The following is a 19,851-nucleotide window of genomic DNA, read 5'->3' on the forward strand; positions in this document are numbered from 1 at the left end:
GTGAGAATCACTGTGTCCCTGCAAATGTGCCCAGTAATTCACCATCAGCTGCTTCCTTCTCAGCCCCAGTGGCATCTCTCCCATCTCTACCTGTAGAGCAGGTACTGGCGTTGTTTTAAAAGCCTCACTGCACACTCTCAATGCCTGTGCCTGAACCACATCCAACTTCTTAAGATGAGACCTGGCAGCTGATCCATAAGCAATACTGCCATATTCAAACACCGATCTTATCAGAGCCACATATATTCTTTTTAGTGCTGAGCAACTAGCTCCCCATTCCCTACCTGTCAGACATCTCAATACATTTATCACTTTTTTTACATTTTTCTTCTATTCTGCCAATATGACCTGCCCATGTTAACCGTGAGTCAAATACTACTCCCAAAAATTTAAATGTTCCAACTCTTTCTAAGTCATTCACATACATCCTTAGTTTCATTCCTTCCTCTATTTTTTTCCTGCTGAAAAAAACTGTCTGGGTTTTCTCCACTGAGAACCGACACCCCCAGTCCCAACCCCACTCTACCCTAACCCTAACCCGTAGGCTTTTTCGATGTCAAAGAACACTGCAACTACTGACTCTTTATTTGCCTGTGCCTTTCTTATCTCAGTTTCTAACCTAATCACTGCATCCATTGTATTTCTTCCTTTTCTAAAACCACTTTGAAAACTTGCCAGCAGTTCTCTCTTCTCAAGATCATACTATAACCTCTCTGTTATCATCCTTTCCATTATTTTGCACAGATTTGATGTTAGCGCTATTGGTCTATAGCTAGTGGGTTGTGAAGGATCCTTACCAGGTTTTCTTATAGGAATCACTACTGCCTCTTTCCATGCACTTGGTAACCTTCCCTCTTTCCATACATTGTTATGAAGTTGCAGCAATTTTAATAATGCTCCTTCCCCTATGTGTTTTAGCATCACATAACATATCATATCTTTCCCAGGAGATGTTGGTTTTGATTTATTTATGGCCCTCGTCAATTCTGCCAATGTAAATGGTTCATCAATTGCTTCACCTGTTTCTTCCCTCCTGTCTAACACACCTGGATACTGAATCATTGTTCTCTCACTTCTCCTCCTCCCCTCTTCTGACAGGTTATCTGTACTATGTATCTTTGCAAATGCCTTTGCCATGATTTCTGCCTTATCTCTGTTGGAGACTGCTGTTTCCTCCCCAGACGTCATGACTGGATAATCCCATACCCTTCTGTCTCCCCCCATCTTCTTTATCATTCCCCATACCTCTCCCACAGGTGTTGTTCTTCCTATTTTATCACAAAACTTTTTCCAACTTGCCCTCTTAGCCTGGCGTACTGTTCTTCTCACTACTGCCTGTGCCTTCTTATACTGGATTAAATGTTGCATGTTATGAGTTCTTTTAAGTTGTTTAAATGCTCTGTTTCTATTTCTAACAGCCTGACGACATTCCTCTGTCCACCATGGTACCAGCTTCCTATTCATCCTATTTTTACTCCTGGGAATAGCTCCCTCTGCTGCTCTAATAATTCCTGAGGTTACCTGATTATTTATTTCCTCTATATCTCCAGAAATGTCAATTCCATTCATTGTTTCCTCACTTAACTCCTGGAACGAATCCCATTTTGCCTTTGCAAAAACCCACTTTGAGATTTGTGCATTAGCATTTGCATCCACTCTCTCTCCTACCAAACATGACACTGGGTAGTGATCACTACCTACAGTTGAATCTGTCCAGACCTCCCAGTTACTAACTCCAGCAATGGAGCTAGACACTAAAGTAATGTCTAATGCTGACTCAGTACCTGCAGTTATGTTCACCCTGGTTCCTCTCCCATCATTCATACATACCATATTCCTTTCATCCATCAATTCTTCAACTACTTTCCCATTTGAGTCTGTTTGTGAGCCCCCCCACACACTGTACTGTGGGCATTAAAATCTGCACACCATATTATCTTTTGTCTGTCTTGTCCTGGTATCCCCAGTAGTCGATCCAACTCCAACCTTTTACATGGGTTATAATAGTTAATTATAACCACCTTCTCCCCTCTTTCCCACACTTCCACCACAATGTATTCTTGATCATCCCCCTTTTCTAGTACCCTATATGGAATATCTTGCTTGATGAATGTAACACACCCTCCACCTCCCCCCCGATTTCTGTCTCTCCTTATCACTGTATACCCATGTACCACAAAGTCTAAGTTTGATTTTAACCAGGTTTCTTGAACACACACTATATCCGGTCTTACAGCCATTTCCTTAATGAATTGCTTGAATTCCTGGCCATTGGCCGAAGAAGAACAACATCTGGGTCATCAGCTCATTGTAGTGCTTCCTGATGACGTCACGGAGCTTAAAGAATCAACAGTGTTTAAAAAAACAAAAAGAAAACAAACAAAACAAACAAATATCAAAGTGTATAAAAAAAATCAACAGTGTTTTTACAAAAAAACAAAAAAGAAAACAAACAAACAAAAAGGATTATTGGCCCCTCCCCCCCAGGTGTCTCTCACAGGGCAGGTTTCAGTTCCAGTGTCACAGCAGTGTTCACTGCAGTCAACACATCTCACACGAGAGGTGCTGACTCCATTCCAAAGTTTTCACAAGTGATGATCTTCACTGCAAACACATGAACCACACCTGAAGCTATCCTGACCGTGTGACTGGGTTCAACCTGAGCCAGTGGTGATTAGTGTCATGAGGAAGCAGATAAACAAGCAAACCCAAACAAACAAACATTAAAGAAAGAAAACTTGTCTACTCCAACGGCAACACCTGCATCTTTCTACCTGTTACCGGCTTACGTGTCGGGGCGGAGCACCAAACCAAACAATGTAAACATTGCCACGGCGACAGCAGCTGATGCAGAGACACACATGGATAATCTAAAAACACTTTATTACTAAATATTAAAATACAAACAGATTAAATGTTAAAAAACGACAGGGCTACAATTTAAAACACCTGGTCAATCAATCAATCAATTTTATTTATAAAGCCCAGTATCACAAATCACAGTTTGCCTCACAGGGCTTTACAGCATACGACATCCCTCTGTCCTTATGACCCTCACAGCTGATCAGGAAAAACTCCCCAAAAAAACCCTTTAACCCTTTTAGAGATTTGATTTTTAACAATACTTTATTAAAAAATCAAATTATTAAACAGGACACGTTCAGTAAAACAAAGATTCAGAGAATCCAATTCATCTCAACACAATCCCAAAAATTAGCTCATCGTCTACAATACTGCAAAGGGCATCACTGTAACACCACACCCTGTGAAATGTTTCCAAATCCTTCATCATTTTGTAGTAGTTAAAATCAATCTTTAACCGAGTTTTTAACATTTTTACAAACACTAAAACAGCATTATCATCCACAACATTCTCCAGTCGGTTTCTTCTGCTCAGATACACAGCCATCTTTGCCCTTCCCAGAATGAAGTTAAAAAGCTGGCATTTGTCTTTGGTCTTCTTAGAGTACCTGTAGCCCAGAGTGAACATGCGTTTAGTGAAAGTTTCCCCAAATAATCCAAACACATTTCCAAGCATGCTAAACAGTGGCAGCATTCGACAACACTCCATGAAACAATGAAAAACAGTTTCACGAATTCTGCAAAACGGGCAAACATGGGTAACATCCAAATTAATAACTGATACAAAAGCATTAACCGCTATAATACCATGTAAAACCCTCCACTGCAGATCAGCAGCCCTTTTAATCAATGGTGGTTTATAGAGCGCCCTCCACTCAGGTCCAACATCGTCACTCAGACCTAAGTGAGCTCTCCATGGAGTGTCAGATTTACCATTTAATTTGTCCCTGTGCAAAACTTTCCATTTGCATCCTGAAAAGACACACCAGAGGAATTCCCACTATTCAAAAAAAAGACCTGTACAGTCCCTAAAATCTGGGAAAACATTACATCACAATACTGCTTTAACAAATTCTTCTCGCTATCTGAAAGAGTATCTCTCCATTTATTTAGCAACAGAGTGATAGTCCGCATTGACCTCACCTCTAACCAAGAAGCCAGAGGAGCTGCATTATCCATGTTTGCTCCTGCAAGCTGAACTACATGTCCCAGAGTCACTATGATAGACACACAGAACCGCCTGAGCAGAGTCGGCCCCACCCGACAGACTGTACTGAACCAGGAGCCAATCCCATGGATGACTGGCTCCTGGAGCAGCCAGAACGCAGAGCAGTGATGTCCCAGTCTCACTTTTTTAAACTGACTCCACACCTTAAACACTCCACGATAGTACTCAGGAAACTCCTTGATGTGAAGCTGCTATAAATCCATGAGAAACAAAGATCTGTCAAGTCCCAGTCCACCACACTGGCTCAAGATAGCGCAAGTCAGAGGCCTCCACACTAAATCAGTAGGACCACATAGGAACCTTTGTAGGAACTGGAAGTGGAAGGTAGCCCCCCTGCTGCTCAGATGGATCAGGCCCTGTCCTCCTTCATCCCTCCGCAGATACAGCACACTCTGAGGTAGCCAATGTAGTTTGTCCCAGAAGAAATCCACAAGAAGAGCCTGGATCTTAAACAACAGGCCTGGTGGGGTGTCAACAACTGACAGGCGGTGCCACAAGATAGATGAAACTAAATTATTTGTGATGAGGACCCTGCCTCTGTAGGACATTTTCATTACAGTCCACTTCTACCTAGCTAATCGACCCTTGACCTTTTCGAGAACATTATCCCAGTTTTTAAGGACAACAGACTGATCCCCTAGAAACACACCTAAATATTTCAACCCCCCCCCCCTTCCAAATCAACCCCCCCAGGCAAACTGAGCTTTTTCTCTAATACAGCTCCAACACTGAGAGCTTCACTTTTATCCCAGTTGACCTTGGCTGAGGACATTAAACCAAACTGGACAACATTTCTCACCAAAATATCAATATCCTGCTGACTGTTCACCAAAATGACCAAATCATCTGCATAAGCAGACAATTTTAAAGGTGCAGTACAACCAGGAATAGTCAGACCCCGTAGGTCAGATCTAAGTTTATGCAACAAAGGCTCAATTGCTAAACAATACAACATACCTGAAAGGACACAGCCTTGTCTAACTCCTCTTTGGACCTGGAAAGGAGTGCTTAAATCACCATTAATTTTCAGCACACTCTGAATGTCACAATACAAAACCTTAACCTTGTCAATAAAACCAGGACTAAAACCAAAAGCATTTAAAGTGAGCCATAAATATTCATGCTCGACACGATCAAAAGCTTTTTCCTGGTCAATTGATATGATACCAGCTTTGATGCAAAACAACATGCAAATCTCCAACAAATCTCGGATCAAAGTAATGTTATCAGTAATCAACCTACCTGGAACACAGTAGGTCTGATCACAATGAATGACTTGTCCCATCACGTTATTCAGCCTGGACGCCAACACTTTAGAGAGGAGCTTGTAATCAGTGCAGAGCAGCGACACAGGCCTCCAGTTTTTTACTGTATGTCATCAGATAAAGAGTCTCTGAGTTGTTTGGGGCCAAGAACAATAACTTCAGTTTTGTCTGAATGTAACATCAGGAAATTGGTGCTCATCCAGGTTTTTATGTCTTTAAGGCAATTATGAAGTTTAGTTAATTGACTACAGATTTACAGAGTGATTTCTAATGATGTTGCCTAAAGGAAGCATATATAGAGTAAATAGGATTGGTCCGAAGCATATATAGAGTAAATAGGATTGGTCCGAGCACAGAACCTTGCGGAACTCCAAAACAAACTGTGGTACGTAAGGATGATTCATTATGAACGTCAACAAACTGAAAACGATCAGATAAATAAGATTTAAACCAGCTTAGTGCAGAACCTTTTAGGCCAATTAAAATTCTGTAGCAGAATTTGATGGTCAATAGTGTCAAACGCCGCACTAAGATCTAATAAAACAAGTACAGAGACAAGTCCTTTGTCTGAAGCAATCAGAAGGTCATTTGTAATTTTAACTGGTGCATCCATCTCCTGGTCAGAATAAAACCCAAACATCATCTCTTCTTTAATTAACACTTTATACTCTCAGTGTGTCACTCTGCACACTTTGATTGACTGATTTTTACTTGTGCCCCGCCCTCCTGGGTTTATAAGACTCCATCACAGTGACGCTGCAGTAACAACCCAAAGTACGAGTTATTGAACTCGTCAGTCCAGAAACAGAATCCTCGGCCGCCTGTCTCCTGACAGAGACATTCAGACCCTGAGTGTACCTGAGCACACAGATCTCAGGCTGTGGTCTATATCAGACTTCACATCAGGTTCCACTCTGTCTGTTGTCTCTATCTAACAAGAACGTTGTAGTTTCAGTTGATCATCGATCCACACGGAGAGAGAATAAGATTGAAAAGACCAACAGAAAAAAACAACTGGTTTCACCTTTTGCTGACATCATGATGACATCATCGTATCTGAGTTGAAACTCCAGTTGTTTCCGTGGTGACAGAGCGGTCCAGAGGTCACATGGTTCTCATGGACCTGGAGACAGGACAGGAGATAAAGGGACAGAGTCAATATTGAGACTGGACGCAGAGACCTTCAGATGATGAAGACCTGACAAGACGAGGCCTTCAGCTGATGATGAAGAGTTTCACACTGACCTCAGGTCCATCACACTCAGAGCATAAATACAGTCGCCCTCCTCTCTGTCCGTCTGTCTGTCTGTGGTCAGATGATGAAGTCCGTTCAGTCTGCCGCTCTGTCTCTGACAATGATGACGATGATGATGATGATGATGATGATGATGATGATGATATCTGTCTCTGCTGGTCCTCTTCCTCCTTCACTCAACAGGTGAGATTTAAACACGTTAAACATTGATATCTGATCAGAAGATCAAAGGAGAAAAGTTAATGATGATGGTGATGGTGATGATGATGATGATGATGATGATGGTGATGGTGATGATGATGATGATGATGATGATGATGGTGATGATTATGACGATGATGATGATGATGATGATGGTGATGATGGTGATGATTATGAAGATGATGATGATGGTGATGTCTCCTGTCTGTAGCAGTGATGATATGAACTCTGACAGAGAGACAAACTCCAGCAGGTGAGTCTGAAGTGATTTGATATCTGATCATTAAAGATGATCAATAAATCAATCATGATGTAATGATCAGACTCTCAGGCATGATTATAATAATAAAATAAAATAAATAATAATAATAAATAAAAGCAATTGTATCAGAGTTATTAAATCATGACGAGACGTCATTTACATTTTAATTATATTTATATTTTCAGATCAGTTCTGATGGAGGAAAATATCTCTGAGCTCTTTTTCATCATGAAGACATTTTACATAATGTATGAGATGTGATTTATAAACTTATATAAACAAAGAAATGAATATTAAATTAATTGATAATGATATTATAACAATACAGATAATTCCTGTGTCAGATCTGACATGCAGATATAATTTTTAAAAAAAGTCATTATTAAAATTATAATTAAACAGGTTTGAATTTGTGTTTATTTGTTTGTTTGTGCCGATCAGCTGTGACGGACGTAAACGACCCTCTGACACAAACACACTTAAAAATAAAATGTGACTTGAGAAATAAATAAAATTTTGTTGTGATGTTTGTTTCTGTTTTGTCTGCAGGTTCGAGTCTCGTCACCACGGCAACAACACCGAGAGCCACTTTACAAGGTCACATACTAATACACACAACTACACACTGAATACACACATACAAACAATAACACACACACACACACACACACAAACAGAGAATACGACACATTAAACACATCAGATGTTCCCTGACCTTCATCAGTAAAATTGTCTTGATTACCAAAAACAGCTGTTTTAGGAAAAACTTCACTATGAGATGAATAGAAGTTGATTTGTTTACCTCCTCAGAGACATCAACACAAACATCATAACCAACAACGACATGATGAACAGCACTCTGAAAAATACTATAAACGTCTCAGCAAATAATGCCATGAACAACCTGATGAACAACACAACGAACATCACGACCAACGACACAATGAACGATATGATGAACAACACGATGGAAGACAGAACGAACATCACTGGCGTCTCGACTTTCGTGTACGTAGATTTATTACTGACTTATTTACTGTACCTTTAAAATCTGTTGAAACTCGACTCTGTTTGTTTTTCAGGTTTGTTCTTCCAATGGAGAAAGTGTAAGATTCACCTATACACACCTGACTCACCTGTGCACACCTGACTCACCTGGACACATTTGACTCACCTGTACACATCTGACTCACCTGTACACCTCTTACTCACCAGTACACACCTGACTCACCTGTGCACACCTGACTCACCAGTACACACCTGACTCACCAGTACACACCTGACTCACCTGGACACATTTGACTCACCTGTGCACATCTGACTCACCTGTACACCTCTTACTCACTAGTACACATCTGACTCACCAGTACACACCTGACTCACCTGTACACACCTGACTCACCTGGACACATTTGACTCACCTGTACACCTCTTACTCACCAGTACACATCTGACTCACCTGTGCACACCTGACTCACCTTTACACCTCTGACTCACCTGTACACCTCTGACTCACCTGTACACATTTGACTCACCTGTACACATCTGACTCACCTGTACACCTCTGACTCACCTGTACACATCTGACTCACCTGTGCACACCTGACTCACCTTTACACCTCTGACTCACCTGTACACCTCTTACTCACCAGTACACATCTGACTCACCTGTGCACACCTGACTCACCAGTACACACCTGACTCACCAGTACACACCTGACTCACCTGGACACATTTGACTCACCTGTGCACATCTGACTCACCTGTACACCTCTTACTCACTAGTACACATCTGACTCACCAGTACACACCTGACTCACCTGTACACACCTGACTCACCTGTACACCTCTTACTCACCAGTACACATCTGACTCACCTGTGCACACCTGACTCACCTTTACACCTCTGACTCACCTGTACACCTCTTACTCACCAGTACACATCTGACTCACCTGTGCACACCTGACTCACCTTTACACCTCTGACTCACCTGTACACCTCTGACTCACCTGTACACATTTGACTCACCTGTACACATCTGACTCACCTGTACACCTCTGACTCACCTGTACACATCTGACTCACCTGTACACATCTGGTTCACCTGTACACATTTGGCTCACCTATACACCTCTGACTCACCTGTACACATTTGACTCACCTGTACACCTCTGACTCACCTGTACACATCTGGCTCACCTGTACACACCTGACTTACCTGTACACATCTTACTCATCTGTGTACACCTGACTTACCTGTAAACATCTGACTCACCTGTACAGATCTCATTCATCTGTAAACATCTGACTCACCTGTACAGATCTCATTCATCTGTAAACATCTGACTCACCTGTACACATTTGACTCACCTGTAAAATTCTGACTCACCTGTGTACACCTCACTTACCTGAACACACCTGACTCATCTGTACACATCTTACTCATCTGTGTACACCTGACTTACCTGTAAACATCTGACTCACCTGTACAGATCTCATTCATCTGTACACACCTGACTCACCTGTAAAATTCTGACTCACCTGTGTACACCTCACTTACCTGAACACATCTGACTCATCTGTACACACCTGACTCGCCTGTACACATCTGACTCACCTGTACACACCAGACTCACCTGTACACATCTGACTCACCTGTATACACCTGACTCACCTGCACACATCTGACTCATCTGTACACATCTGACTCATCTGTACACATCTGACTCACCTGTACACACCTGACTCACCTGTACAGATCTGGTTTACCTGTACACATCTGACTCACCTGTACTTGCTTAAATAGCAGTAGGCAGAGTCAAAGTGGTCTCTGTCTCTACCTGTCTGTCCTCAGTGTCTCACCCGTGGTCTGTGTCTCTCCCTGTCCATCCTCAGTGTCTCACCTGTGGTCTCTGTGCCTTTACCTGTCCGTCCTCAGTGTCACACCTGTGGTCTGTGTCTCTACCTGTCCATCCTCAGTGTCTCACCTGTGGTCTGTGTCTCTACCTGTCCGTCCTCAGTGTCACACCTGTGGTCTGTGTCTCTCCCTGTCCATCCTCAGTGTCTCACCTGTGGTCTCTGTGTCTCTACCTGTCCGTCCTCAGTGTCTCACCTGTGGTCTGTGTCTCTACCTGTCTGTCCTCAGTGTCTCACCCGTGGTCTCTGTCTCTCCCTGTCCGTCCTCAGTGTCTCACCTGTGGTCTCTGTGCCTTTACCTGTCCGTCCTCAGTGTCACACCTGTGGTCTGTGTCTCTACCTGTCCGTCCTCAGTGTCTCACCTGTTGTCTGTGTCTCTACCTGTCCGTCCTCAGTGTCTCACCTGTCCATCCTCAGTGTCTCACCTGTGGTCTGTGTCTCTACCTGTCCATCCTCAGTGTCTCACCTGTGGTCTGTGTCTCTACCTGTCTGTCCACAGTGTCTCACCTGTGGTCTGTGTCTCTACCTGTCTGTCCACAGTGTCTCACCTGTGATGTACAGTCCACAGTGCGTCCTCCCCACCTGTCTGACAGCGAACCTCGGCTCCTCCCTGCAGAGTGGAGACGAGACAGCCGGCGGCGCCACGACTGACCCTTTTGGTGTCGGGAAGAAGTGACAGGACGCAGCAGCCATCATCTTCATCATCATCATCATCATCACCATCACCATCACCATCACCATCATCATCATTATCATCATCTTCATCATCACATGAACTGGTCTCCATGGTGACAGGTGCTGAGGATCATGGGTATTCAGAGACAGTAAAGCTGACTGGTCAGAAACAAACTGGTGCTTAGATCCTGAGCGATGACATCATCAGTCTGGAAAGTCTCTGGGCTCCATTAAATAAACTGTTGAAATTAAAATACGTCTGACACTTCCTGAAGCTGTGTGATTGGATGTCTGTTGGTGAAATGCACTCTGGGAGCTGTAGTTCATTCAATTAAGATTATAATAACATGATGTAATGTCGTATATACAATATATAATAATATGTGTAATAAAGTCTGATGTGATACTGTCAACACTTTGTGCTGTGGGCTGTCACATGTCAAACATGTTATACTATATTATCCTATATTATTTTACATTAAATTATATTTTATTATCTTATATTATATTATATTATATTATATTGTATTATATTATATTATATTATATTATATTATATTATATTATATTATATGGAATTATATGGAATTATATGGAATTATATTATTTTATATGAAATTATTTTATCTTAATTCTATTTTATTTTTTATTTTACATTACATTATATTATCCTATATTGTATTGTATTGTATTATATTATCCTTTATTATGTTATATTATTTAATATTATGTTAAATTATATAATATATTATATTATATTATTTTATATCATATTACATTATAATACATTATATATAATCTGAATATTTCTGTATTTTCTGCAGCTGAATCTTCAGTAAAAACTAAATAATGATCCACATGAGATGAAAAAAAAAAGGGACCAGCAGGTGGAGACAAAGATCCACGTCTGAATTATTATTTACTGCTTTTATTTTTAATTATTATCATTATTAAATGATCTTTAAATGTTTGAGTTGTGACTGACGGAGCTGCGTAAAATGTTTTAATGTTTATTTATTTATATCTAATATTTCCTGTGTTCATGTTCCTGATCACTGACAAAAACTGTCAGACATCTGAGTGCTGTTTTGTTGATTTGTTGATTGAGGTCATTAAGATGATTCTGAGTTTCCTTCAGTAGAATCATCAGCGTCCATCAGATCGTCTGTTCAGCACATAACAGCTGAAACCCAGTGTGCCCCGAGTATCGTCTGACAGGTGTAAACAACACAGCTGAAACCCAGTGTGCCCTGAGTTTGAGTGGAAACACAATCAGTTGATTGGACGATTATTTCTGAAGGAGCAATGTGTTTTTAAAGAAGAAGAATTGGAATCTTTTCTCCGACTGAAGAATCTGAATGTCGTGTTTACGTCTGAAAACTATGTCATGAACGTTAAAACAGTCCTCGAGGATTCGATATGTCATCAGTTCATACAGAGATGTTTATACCACAGACAGTTGAAGGTGAAGATGAAGATGAAAATGAAGATGAAAATGACGATGTATAGATATATGTGTGTGTTGGTGTTTGCCTTACTCACTATTGGTGTGATGAAGATGAAGGAAGTCTTCATCAGCTGATCTCAGAGGTCCGTTAAACTCCACAGACTGAAGCTGACAGGAAGTGTCTCTTCAAAGTAAAAGTCTTTTAATTGACGACCTGTAACAAAGATAAAATTGATCATTATCAATAAACTGAAAGAGGAAGTGATTCTTCTAAGGGAAACTGAATCTGATTGGCTGAAAAGGTTCAGTCACATGATGCAGACGTGAGTCACGATGAAGACGATGACAAAGCTTCTCTGGGACGTATTTCAAATTAAAACATGATGTCACGTCCGTCAGCACAGACAGAGGAAGAAGAGACTGACATGTGTGTGTGTGTGTGTGTCAACTGAGCTGCAGACGTTTAACCTGCTCGATAATCGATTGGTGATTTATTAGAGGAGATAAATGTGACGCAGCAGCTTCATCAGTGAAACCTGGTCAGACGTCTGAGTGTTTATCAATCGATCAGTTTATCCTGAGACGATCAATAACAGCAGATCAACATCGATCTGTTCAGTCACAGCAGAGAAACATGACAAGACGTCGTAAAGAACAAAACAATCAGCTGCTTTAATGTCTCATATACTGTCACAGTTTATACAGGTTATATCTAATGTTATATATGATATGAGTGTCAGCATGGTGACAGGGTGAATTATTGTTTCATAAATAAAATGAGTTGCGAGCGCAGCAGCAGAAACACATGTATATCTACACAGAGAGAATATACATATATATATATATATATATATATATAAAACATGAGACTAGTTGGTGTAGTTACAGAGTGTTTTATAATTAAAATGAGTTGCGAGCGCTGCGGCTGCAGATCTGTATGAATAATGTATGAGACGTTAATAAAGAACACGTGCTGCTTCCTCTCACACATGTAAATGAGCTCATTAACATGTTGAGTGGACACAGACACACACACAATGTTCTCCACAGGTCAAAGGTCACCACTCAGCGTCGCCAGCCATGATTTAAATATGACTGATTATAGATCAGGTCTGATCAATAAACTGTGAACATATCAGTGACAGTTTTTATACAACACGTTCACTTCAGTCACCATGGAGACGTGATGTGTTCAGGTACCTCTGTAAGAGTCAGTGTCTGTTCTTTGTCACTGAGCCTGGAGCTGCTCTCAGCCTCTGACTGATCAGGTTATTGATCAGGTTATAGATAGGTTTTTGTTCTCCTGAAGTTCTCTTGAAGTTCTCCTAATATTCTCCTGCTAACAGACGCTCCTGTCCTCCTCGTCTGTGTGTGACAGTGAATCATCACCATAATAACTGTAATTTGAGCAGGTAGAAACACCACAGAAGAAGAGATGGAGCAGAACAAAGAGAGGTGAGGAGGAACCAGAGAGGAGGGCTGTGACATCATCACTGACTGTCAGCCAATCACAGAGCTCCGACACACAGAGAGGGAGAGGAGGGAGAGGAGGGAGGAGGTGATAAATCTTTTTATAGACCAGAGGAGAAAAGTTTTTCGTCAGTTCAGAGCTGACGAGAAGACGAAGAGGAGGAGAACTTAAGGAAGAACAGGACGACAAGTGAAGGAGCACCAGAGGAGGAGAAGTGAAAGAGAAGCTGAGGAGAACGGGAGGAGGACTAAAGGAAGGAGGAAGAGGAGAAACAGAGGAAGAAGAACAGGAGGAGGAGGAGGACATGAGGAGGAGGCTGAACCAGGAGCAGCAGGAGGACGTTTGAGGATAAAATCTGATTGAAAAGCAGAAAAACAGAAACTGAAGGAAAACAAGACGTTTTGTTTTTTTAAACTGTGAGTCTGAATCTATTTATATTTACTGATGCTTTTATTCTGAAAAACAACTTTTATATAGAAATACACACACACACACACACACACACACACACGTATATTTATTAATCAATCAATCGATTTTATTTTATTTATAAAGCCCAATGTCACAAATCACAATTTGCCTCACAGGGCTTTACAGCATACGACATCCCTCTGTCCTTTGGACCCTCACAGCTGATCAGGAAAAACTCCCCCAAAAAAACCCTTGTACTATTTATATTTCCCACTCTTACAATACGATATGTTTCTTTTTCTTAAAGACACAAAGGTAAAACATCCATCATCAACTGTTTAATTATATCAACTGTATAAATATCTGTCCCTCAGTTTGAAGAATTTTGAGTTTCATCCTCCTCATCATTTATTTTATTTTTATTTATATTTATATAAAATCTGTCCACACATGTTGTTCTGTACATATACAGGACATATATAAATATAAAGAGGTGGGTATGTCTCTCTGAGAGACTCAGACTGAGATGGACTGTTGAGTCTTTCAGGTCTCACAGCTCAGTGGTCACATGTGAACCTTTAATGTCTTTAACCCTTTGATATATAAACCAGCTGAGTCTGTTTACAGGAGGGACATGGACGTGTCCAACAATCAGACGACTTTAACCAGGAGACAGTCGGTTTGTGTCCCGACTGAAACTAAAAGTCAACGTTGAGTCATCAGTCACGTGACCAACATTAGTCAGGATCACCTGTAACTGAGCAGTTCAACCTGACGCGCCTCACCTGTCTACATCATCTGTTCCTCTGTCTCGTTGTTCACATCCTCACTGTGAACTCGTCACATGTCCACGTCCACATATGACGTCCAAGGTACCCTGGGTGTGTTGGTTGTTGACGTTCTGGGACGCCGTGTCAACTTCAGCCTGTTACATGCATTGTCTGTTTTCAAAATAAACCTCTGTTTTCACAGGAAATGTACAGTTTGCATACAGTTCTTTCAAAATAAAAGCACTACGTCGGTACAACACCCTCCTACTCAGACTTCTGCGCCCCTTTAACTTTTGTTGCTGTCCCCCCATATTTCCTCCTGATGCTGCCAGGTGCTGTTAAACAATAATACCAACCAGCTGCTGATCATGCCAACATGAAAGGACAGCGTTTTGACATCCTGACGTTGTGATGGCCTGACGTTCTGACGTCCTGATGTCCTGACATCCTTCTGACGTTCTGACGTCCTGATGTCCTGACATCCTTCTGACGTTCTGACGTACTGATGTTCTGACGTCCTGACGTCCTGACGTACTAATGTTCTGATGTCCAGATGTCCTGACGTTCTGATGTCCTTTTTTTTTAATACCTGTCTGCATTAGTCTTCGTAGCTTAGTGCCACAAAAGGGTGTAAGCTATTGTGGCCTTGAGGTTGTTGTGCTCCATACAGATTACCAAAAATAAACAAATAAATTTATAATAAAGAAAAGAAAACGAAACAAAAAAATAAATAAAAATAAATAAATAATAAAAAATAATAATTAAAAAATAATTAAGAAAAAAAAACAAACAACAAAAAAAACAAAAGAGAAGTCTATACTGAACACCAGAAATGTGAGAGTCCTGGTGGTGGAGGAAAGCCCGATTGTGGAGAAGAGTTGCCAGAGCAGTGTGGTAGGTTTGAGAAGCAACTGCCCCTCCGGCAGGAACCCGCAGAGCCCCCAGGGCACCATCCAGCCCACCCGCCACAGGGCCACAGGACCCCCCCCCCCGACACCGGGAAGCAACTGAGCCCCTTTTGAGTGATCCCATCGGTTCTTTGCGATGCGTCACGGAGCTGAAGTATCGAACATGCATGCGTGTATTTGAACCCTTCCAATGTGTTTATGAGAACCATCACCAGGGTCCAGGGTCAATGTCCCAGCCCAGGCGGCCGGTAAGGCACCCCAAGGCCGCAGGAGCGCCCAGACCCCACGCCCAGGGAGCTGCAAAGGCCACGGGACACCATGCAGGCCCAAGGACCCAGAGCCGCAATGGCCAGCACCCCCAGAGAGCCAGAGACGCACCCCAGATGGGCGGGGCAGGAAGGCCCGGCCCGAGGGCTGGAGGGATGGATGAGAGGGGCTAGAAGGTGGTGCCAACCAGACCCCGGCGCAGCGAGGCCCCCAAAGCCCATGGACAGTGGGCCAGGTGGGCCCCAAGGAAACCCAACGGGCCCCCACCAAACCCCGCCCCCCAAGCAACCGCAGTGCAGCGCCGTTCTGATGTCCTGACGTCCTGACGTCCTGACGTCCTGACGTTCTGATGTCCTGACGTCCTGACGTTCTGATGTCCTGATGTCTTGACGTCCTGATGTCCTGACGTTCTGATGTCCTGACGTTCTGATGTCCTGACGTCCTGATGCTCTGACGTCCTGACGTTTTGACGTCCTGACGTTGTGATGTCCTGATGTCCTGACATTCTGATGTCCTGACATTCTGACGTCCTGACGTTCTGATGTCCTGACATCCTTCTGATGTTCTGACATCCTGATGTCCTGATGTCCTGATGTCCTGACGTCCTGATGTCCTAATGTCCTGATGTCCTGACGTCCTGACGTCCTGATGTTCTGATGTCCTGATGTCCTGACATCCTGACGTTCTGATGTCCTGACATTCTGATGTCCTGACATCCACCTGACATCCTGACATTCTGATGTCCTGACATTCTGATGTCCTGACATCCACCTGATATCTTGACGTCCTGACGTCCTGATGTTCTGATGTCCTGACGTTCTGATGTTCTGATGTCCTGACGTCCTGACGCTCTGACGTCCTGACATTCTGACGTCCTGACGTTCTGATGTCCTGACATCCTTCTGATGTTCTGACGTCCTGATGTCCTGATGTCCTGACGTCCTGACTTCTGATGTTCTGACGTCCTGATGTCCTGATGTCCTGACGTCCTGATGTCCTGACGTCCTGACGTTCTGACGTTCTGATGTCCTGATGTCCTGACGTTCTGATGTCCTGATGTTCTGATGTCCTGACAGACCTGAATTAAACTCACTGACAGAAACTTAATGAAAGCAGTTGAAGCGAATCATCGATTAACCCAAAACAAAATCCACATGATAACAAACCAACCTGCTCAGAGGTAAAATCACATCAATCATTTTACCATAAAAACACAACAAATTCCACATCTAAATAAAAACCTCATCATCACCACGACATCAATGATAAAATCATTCTCTCTAAAACTTACCTCAGCAGCGTGTGCACGATAGTGATCATGGATCAGGACTGAGGCCGACACACCTGAGCTCCATAATCCTCTTCACAGTCCAGGTGATGTCTCTGACTGGGTCCTAGTGTCCTCTGTCTACAGGATCCGTCCTCGACTCTGAGAAGCTCCATCGGTCGATGTCACTGAGCTCGCTAACATCAGCCGAGGAGGACACCGTTAATGTTTACGTCTCACGCTATATGATCCTGTCATCCACGAGTAGTTGCAGGCTTCCTTCTGCGCAGTGATTGGTGGTTGTAGTTCCGCAGACAGGAAATAGTTCCTACATGAAAGTGCTCACAATTTAGCGGAGCTGACAGAGACTGGTAATGTCCGTGCCTACATCATATATGATGTTACACTGTCTGATGTTCATATTAATTAATAATGAGATAAATGTCTGAAAAGTAAAAACCTCAGCAAACTTGAGATCGTTCTGAAAACTCTGTTTCCAACAAGATGAGCCGACATTAGCTGATGATGAACAATCATCTCTAAACTCTGCTGATGCAGAACTATCGTCTCTAAACTCTGCTGGTGAAGAACCATCGTCTCTAAACTGTGCCGCTGATGAGGAACAATCGTCTCTAAACTCTGCTGATGAAGAACAATCGTCTCTAAACTCTGCTGATGAGGAACAATCGTCTCTAAACTTTGCTGGTGAAGAACCATTGTCTCTAAACTCTGCTTGATGATCGGAATGTACAGTGTGAGCACATAAATCGTGAGCTTTGGCCGCACACCGCAGACGATTCACTCGTACAGTGTGAGCTGGTATTAACAAGATTTTAAAAATCGTACAGTGTATGCTGGGCTTTAAACATTCAAATGTTAGAACTGGCATCAATATTATTAAATTGCTGGCAGAGTGTAGTGACAGAGGAGAGGCATTCACCAGACAAACGGGAGCGGAGGAGAGGATTTTACTCCACTTCTCCTGGTCAGAGATGCTGGGTGCCCAGTAGCTGCGAGGCTGCCCTCACATTTATGGCCAGTGACCGACATGATCCGCCTGCTCTCCAGGCCAGCTTGGGAGAGCTGTGTGGACTAACGTTAACTGATTTTGATGCTCCTCAATCTAAGGCCATTGCTATGGTGTCCCTAGCAACGGAGCAGCAGAGCAGCAGTCATATATGATGTTACAGTGTCTGATGTTCATAATAATTAATAATGAGATAAATGTCTGAAAAGTAAAAACCTCAGCAAACTTCAGATCGTTCTGAAAACTCTGTTTCCAACAAGATGAGCCGACATTAGCTGATGATGAACAATCATCTCTAAACTCTGCTGATGCAGAACTATCGTCTCTAAACTCTGCTGGTGAAGAACCATCGTCTCTAAACTGTGCCGCTGATGAGGAACAATCATCTCTAAACTCTGCGGATGAAGAACAATCGTCTCTAAACTCTGCTGATGGGGAACAATCGAATCTAAACTTTGCTGGTGAAGAACCATTGTCTCTAAACTCTGCTGATGAGGAACAATCGTCTCTAAACTTTGATGATAAGGAACAATCGTCTCTAAACTTTGCTGCTGAAGAAACATTGTCTCTAAACTCTGCTGATGAAGAACCATTGTCTCTAAAGTCTGCTGATGAGGAACAATCGTCTCTAAACTTTGCTGCTGAAGAAACATTGTCTCTAAACTCTGCTGATGAAGAACCATCGTCTTTAAACTCTGCTGATGAGGAACAATCTTCTCTAAACTCTGCTGATGAGGAACAATCGTTTCTAAACTCTGCTGATGAAGAACCATCGTCTGTAAACTTTGCATGTGAAGAACCATCGTCTCTAAACTTTGCTAATGAAGAACCATCGTCTCTAAACTTTGCATGTGAGGAACCATCGTCTCTAAACTCTGCTGATGAATAACCATCGTCTCTAAAATCTGCTGATGAAGAACAATCGTCTCTAAACTCTGCTGATGAAGAACCATCATCTCTAAACTCTGCTTATGGGGAACCATCATCTCTAAACTCTGCTGCTGAAGAACCATCATCTCTAAACTCTGCTGATGAAGAACCATTGTCTCTAAACTCTGCTGCTGAAGAACCATCATCTCTAAACTCTGCTGCTGAAGAACAATCGTCTCTACACTCTGCTGATGGAGAACAATCGTCTCTAAACTCTGCTTATGGTGAACCATCATCTCTAAACTCTGCTGCTGAAGAACCATCATCTCTAAACTCTGCTGATGAAGAACCATCGTCTCTAAACTCTGCTGCTGAAGAACCATCGTCTCTGAACTCTGCTTATGGGGAACAATCGTCTCTAAACTCTGCTGCTGAAGAACAATCGTATCTAAACTTTGCTGATGAAGAACCATCGTCTCTAAACTCTGCTGATGAAGAACCATTGTCTCTAAACTCTGCTGATGAAGAATCATTGTCTCTAAACTTTGCATGTGAAGAACCATCGTCTCTAAACTTTGCTGATGAAGAACCATCGTCTCTAAACTCTGCTGCTGAAGAACCATCATCTCTAAACTCTGCTGATGAAGAACCATTGTCTCTAAACTCTGCTGATGAAGAACCATTGTCTCTAAACTTTGCATGTGAAGAACCATCGTCTCTAAACTTTGCTGATGAAGAACCATCGTCT

At 42.4% G+C, this 19,851-nt stretch overlaps 2 protein-coding genes and 1 long non-coding RNA gene across 13 annotated transcripts in view; 2 read left to right on the plus strand and 1 right to left on the minus strand.

Moving 5' to 3' along the window:
* The first annotated feature begins 6,603 nt into the window (after positions 1 to 6,603).
* On the plus strand, positions 6,604 to 11,078 carry zgc:193726 (uncharacterized protein LOC561161 homolog). Of its 6 annotated transcripts, XM_050036577.1 has the most exons (7): positions 6,604 to 6,793; positions 7,023 to 7,064; positions 7,623 to 7,670; positions 7,884 to 8,081; positions 8,156 to 8,179; positions 10,531 to 10,698; positions 10,729 to 11,078. In XM_050036577.1, exons 1-6 carry the CDS (start codon positions 6,672 to 6,674, stop codon positions 10,664 to 10,666), a joined length of 570 nt encoding a protein of 189 aa, XP_049892534.1. In that variant the 5' UTR covers positions 6,604 to 6,671; the 3' UTR covers positions 10,667 to 10,698; positions 10,729 to 11,078. The 6 variants fall into 6 exon arrangements, with proteins under 6 accessions (XP_049892534.1, XP_049892533.1, XP_049892535.1 ...); XM_050036576.1 differs by having other exon boundaries at positions 10,531 to 11,078; XM_050036578.1 differs by having other exon boundaries at positions 7,026 to 7,064; positions 10,531 to 11,078.
* On the minus strand, positions 8,186 to 10,557 carry LOC126385069 (uncharacterized). Of its 6 annotated transcripts, none has more exons than XR_007569398.1 (3): positions 10,498 to 10,557; positions 8,904 to 10,393; positions 8,186 to 8,561 (listed from the first exon to the last, which is right to left on the minus strand). It is a non-coding gene; the product is annotated as an uncharacterized LOC126385069 (long non-coding RNA). The 6 variants fall into 6 exon arrangements; XR_007569403.1 differs by having other exon boundaries at positions 8,904 to 10,121; positions 10,165 to 10,524; XR_007569400.1 differs by having other exon boundaries at positions 8,904 to 10,061; positions 10,144 to 10,524.
* A 2,482-nt stretch (positions 11,079 to 13,560) lies between the features above and the next one.
* drd4-rs (dopamine receptor D4 related sequence) overlaps positions 13,561 to 19,851 on the plus strand; it is a 22,463-nt gene continuing 16,172 nt past the window's right edge. The window contains exon 1 of the mRNA XM_050036572.1: positions 13,561 to 13,999. The gene's annotated coding sequence lies outside the window, so the exon portion shown is untranslated. The remainder of the gene's footprint in view (positions 14,000 to 19,851) is intronic.

Source organism: Epinephelus moara, chromosome 23, assembly GCF_006386435.1.
Source record: "Epinephelus moara isolate mb chromosome 23, YSFRI_EMoa_1.0, whole genome shotgun sequence".
Classification (NCBI taxonomy): Eukaryota; Metazoa; Chordata; class Actinopteri; order Perciformes; family Serranidae; genus Epinephelus; species Epinephelus moara.

What these genes read in the sequence shown, in the direction of transcription:
- zgc:193726 (XM_050036576.1), top strand. Translation starts at nt 6,672, where the DNA reads ATGATGAAGTCCGTTCAGTCTGCCGCTCTGTCTCTGACAATGATGACG. An exon ending in ACCGAGAGCCACTTTACAAG is followed by an intron (nt 7,671 to 7,883) that starts GTCACATACTAA and finishes TTACCTCCTCAG; the next exon opens with AGACATCAACACAAACATCA. An exon ending in GTTCTTCCAATGGAGAAAGT is followed by an intron (nt 8,180 to 10,530) that starts GTAAGATTCACC and finishes GTCTGTCCACAG; the next exon opens with TGTCTCACCTGTGATGTACA.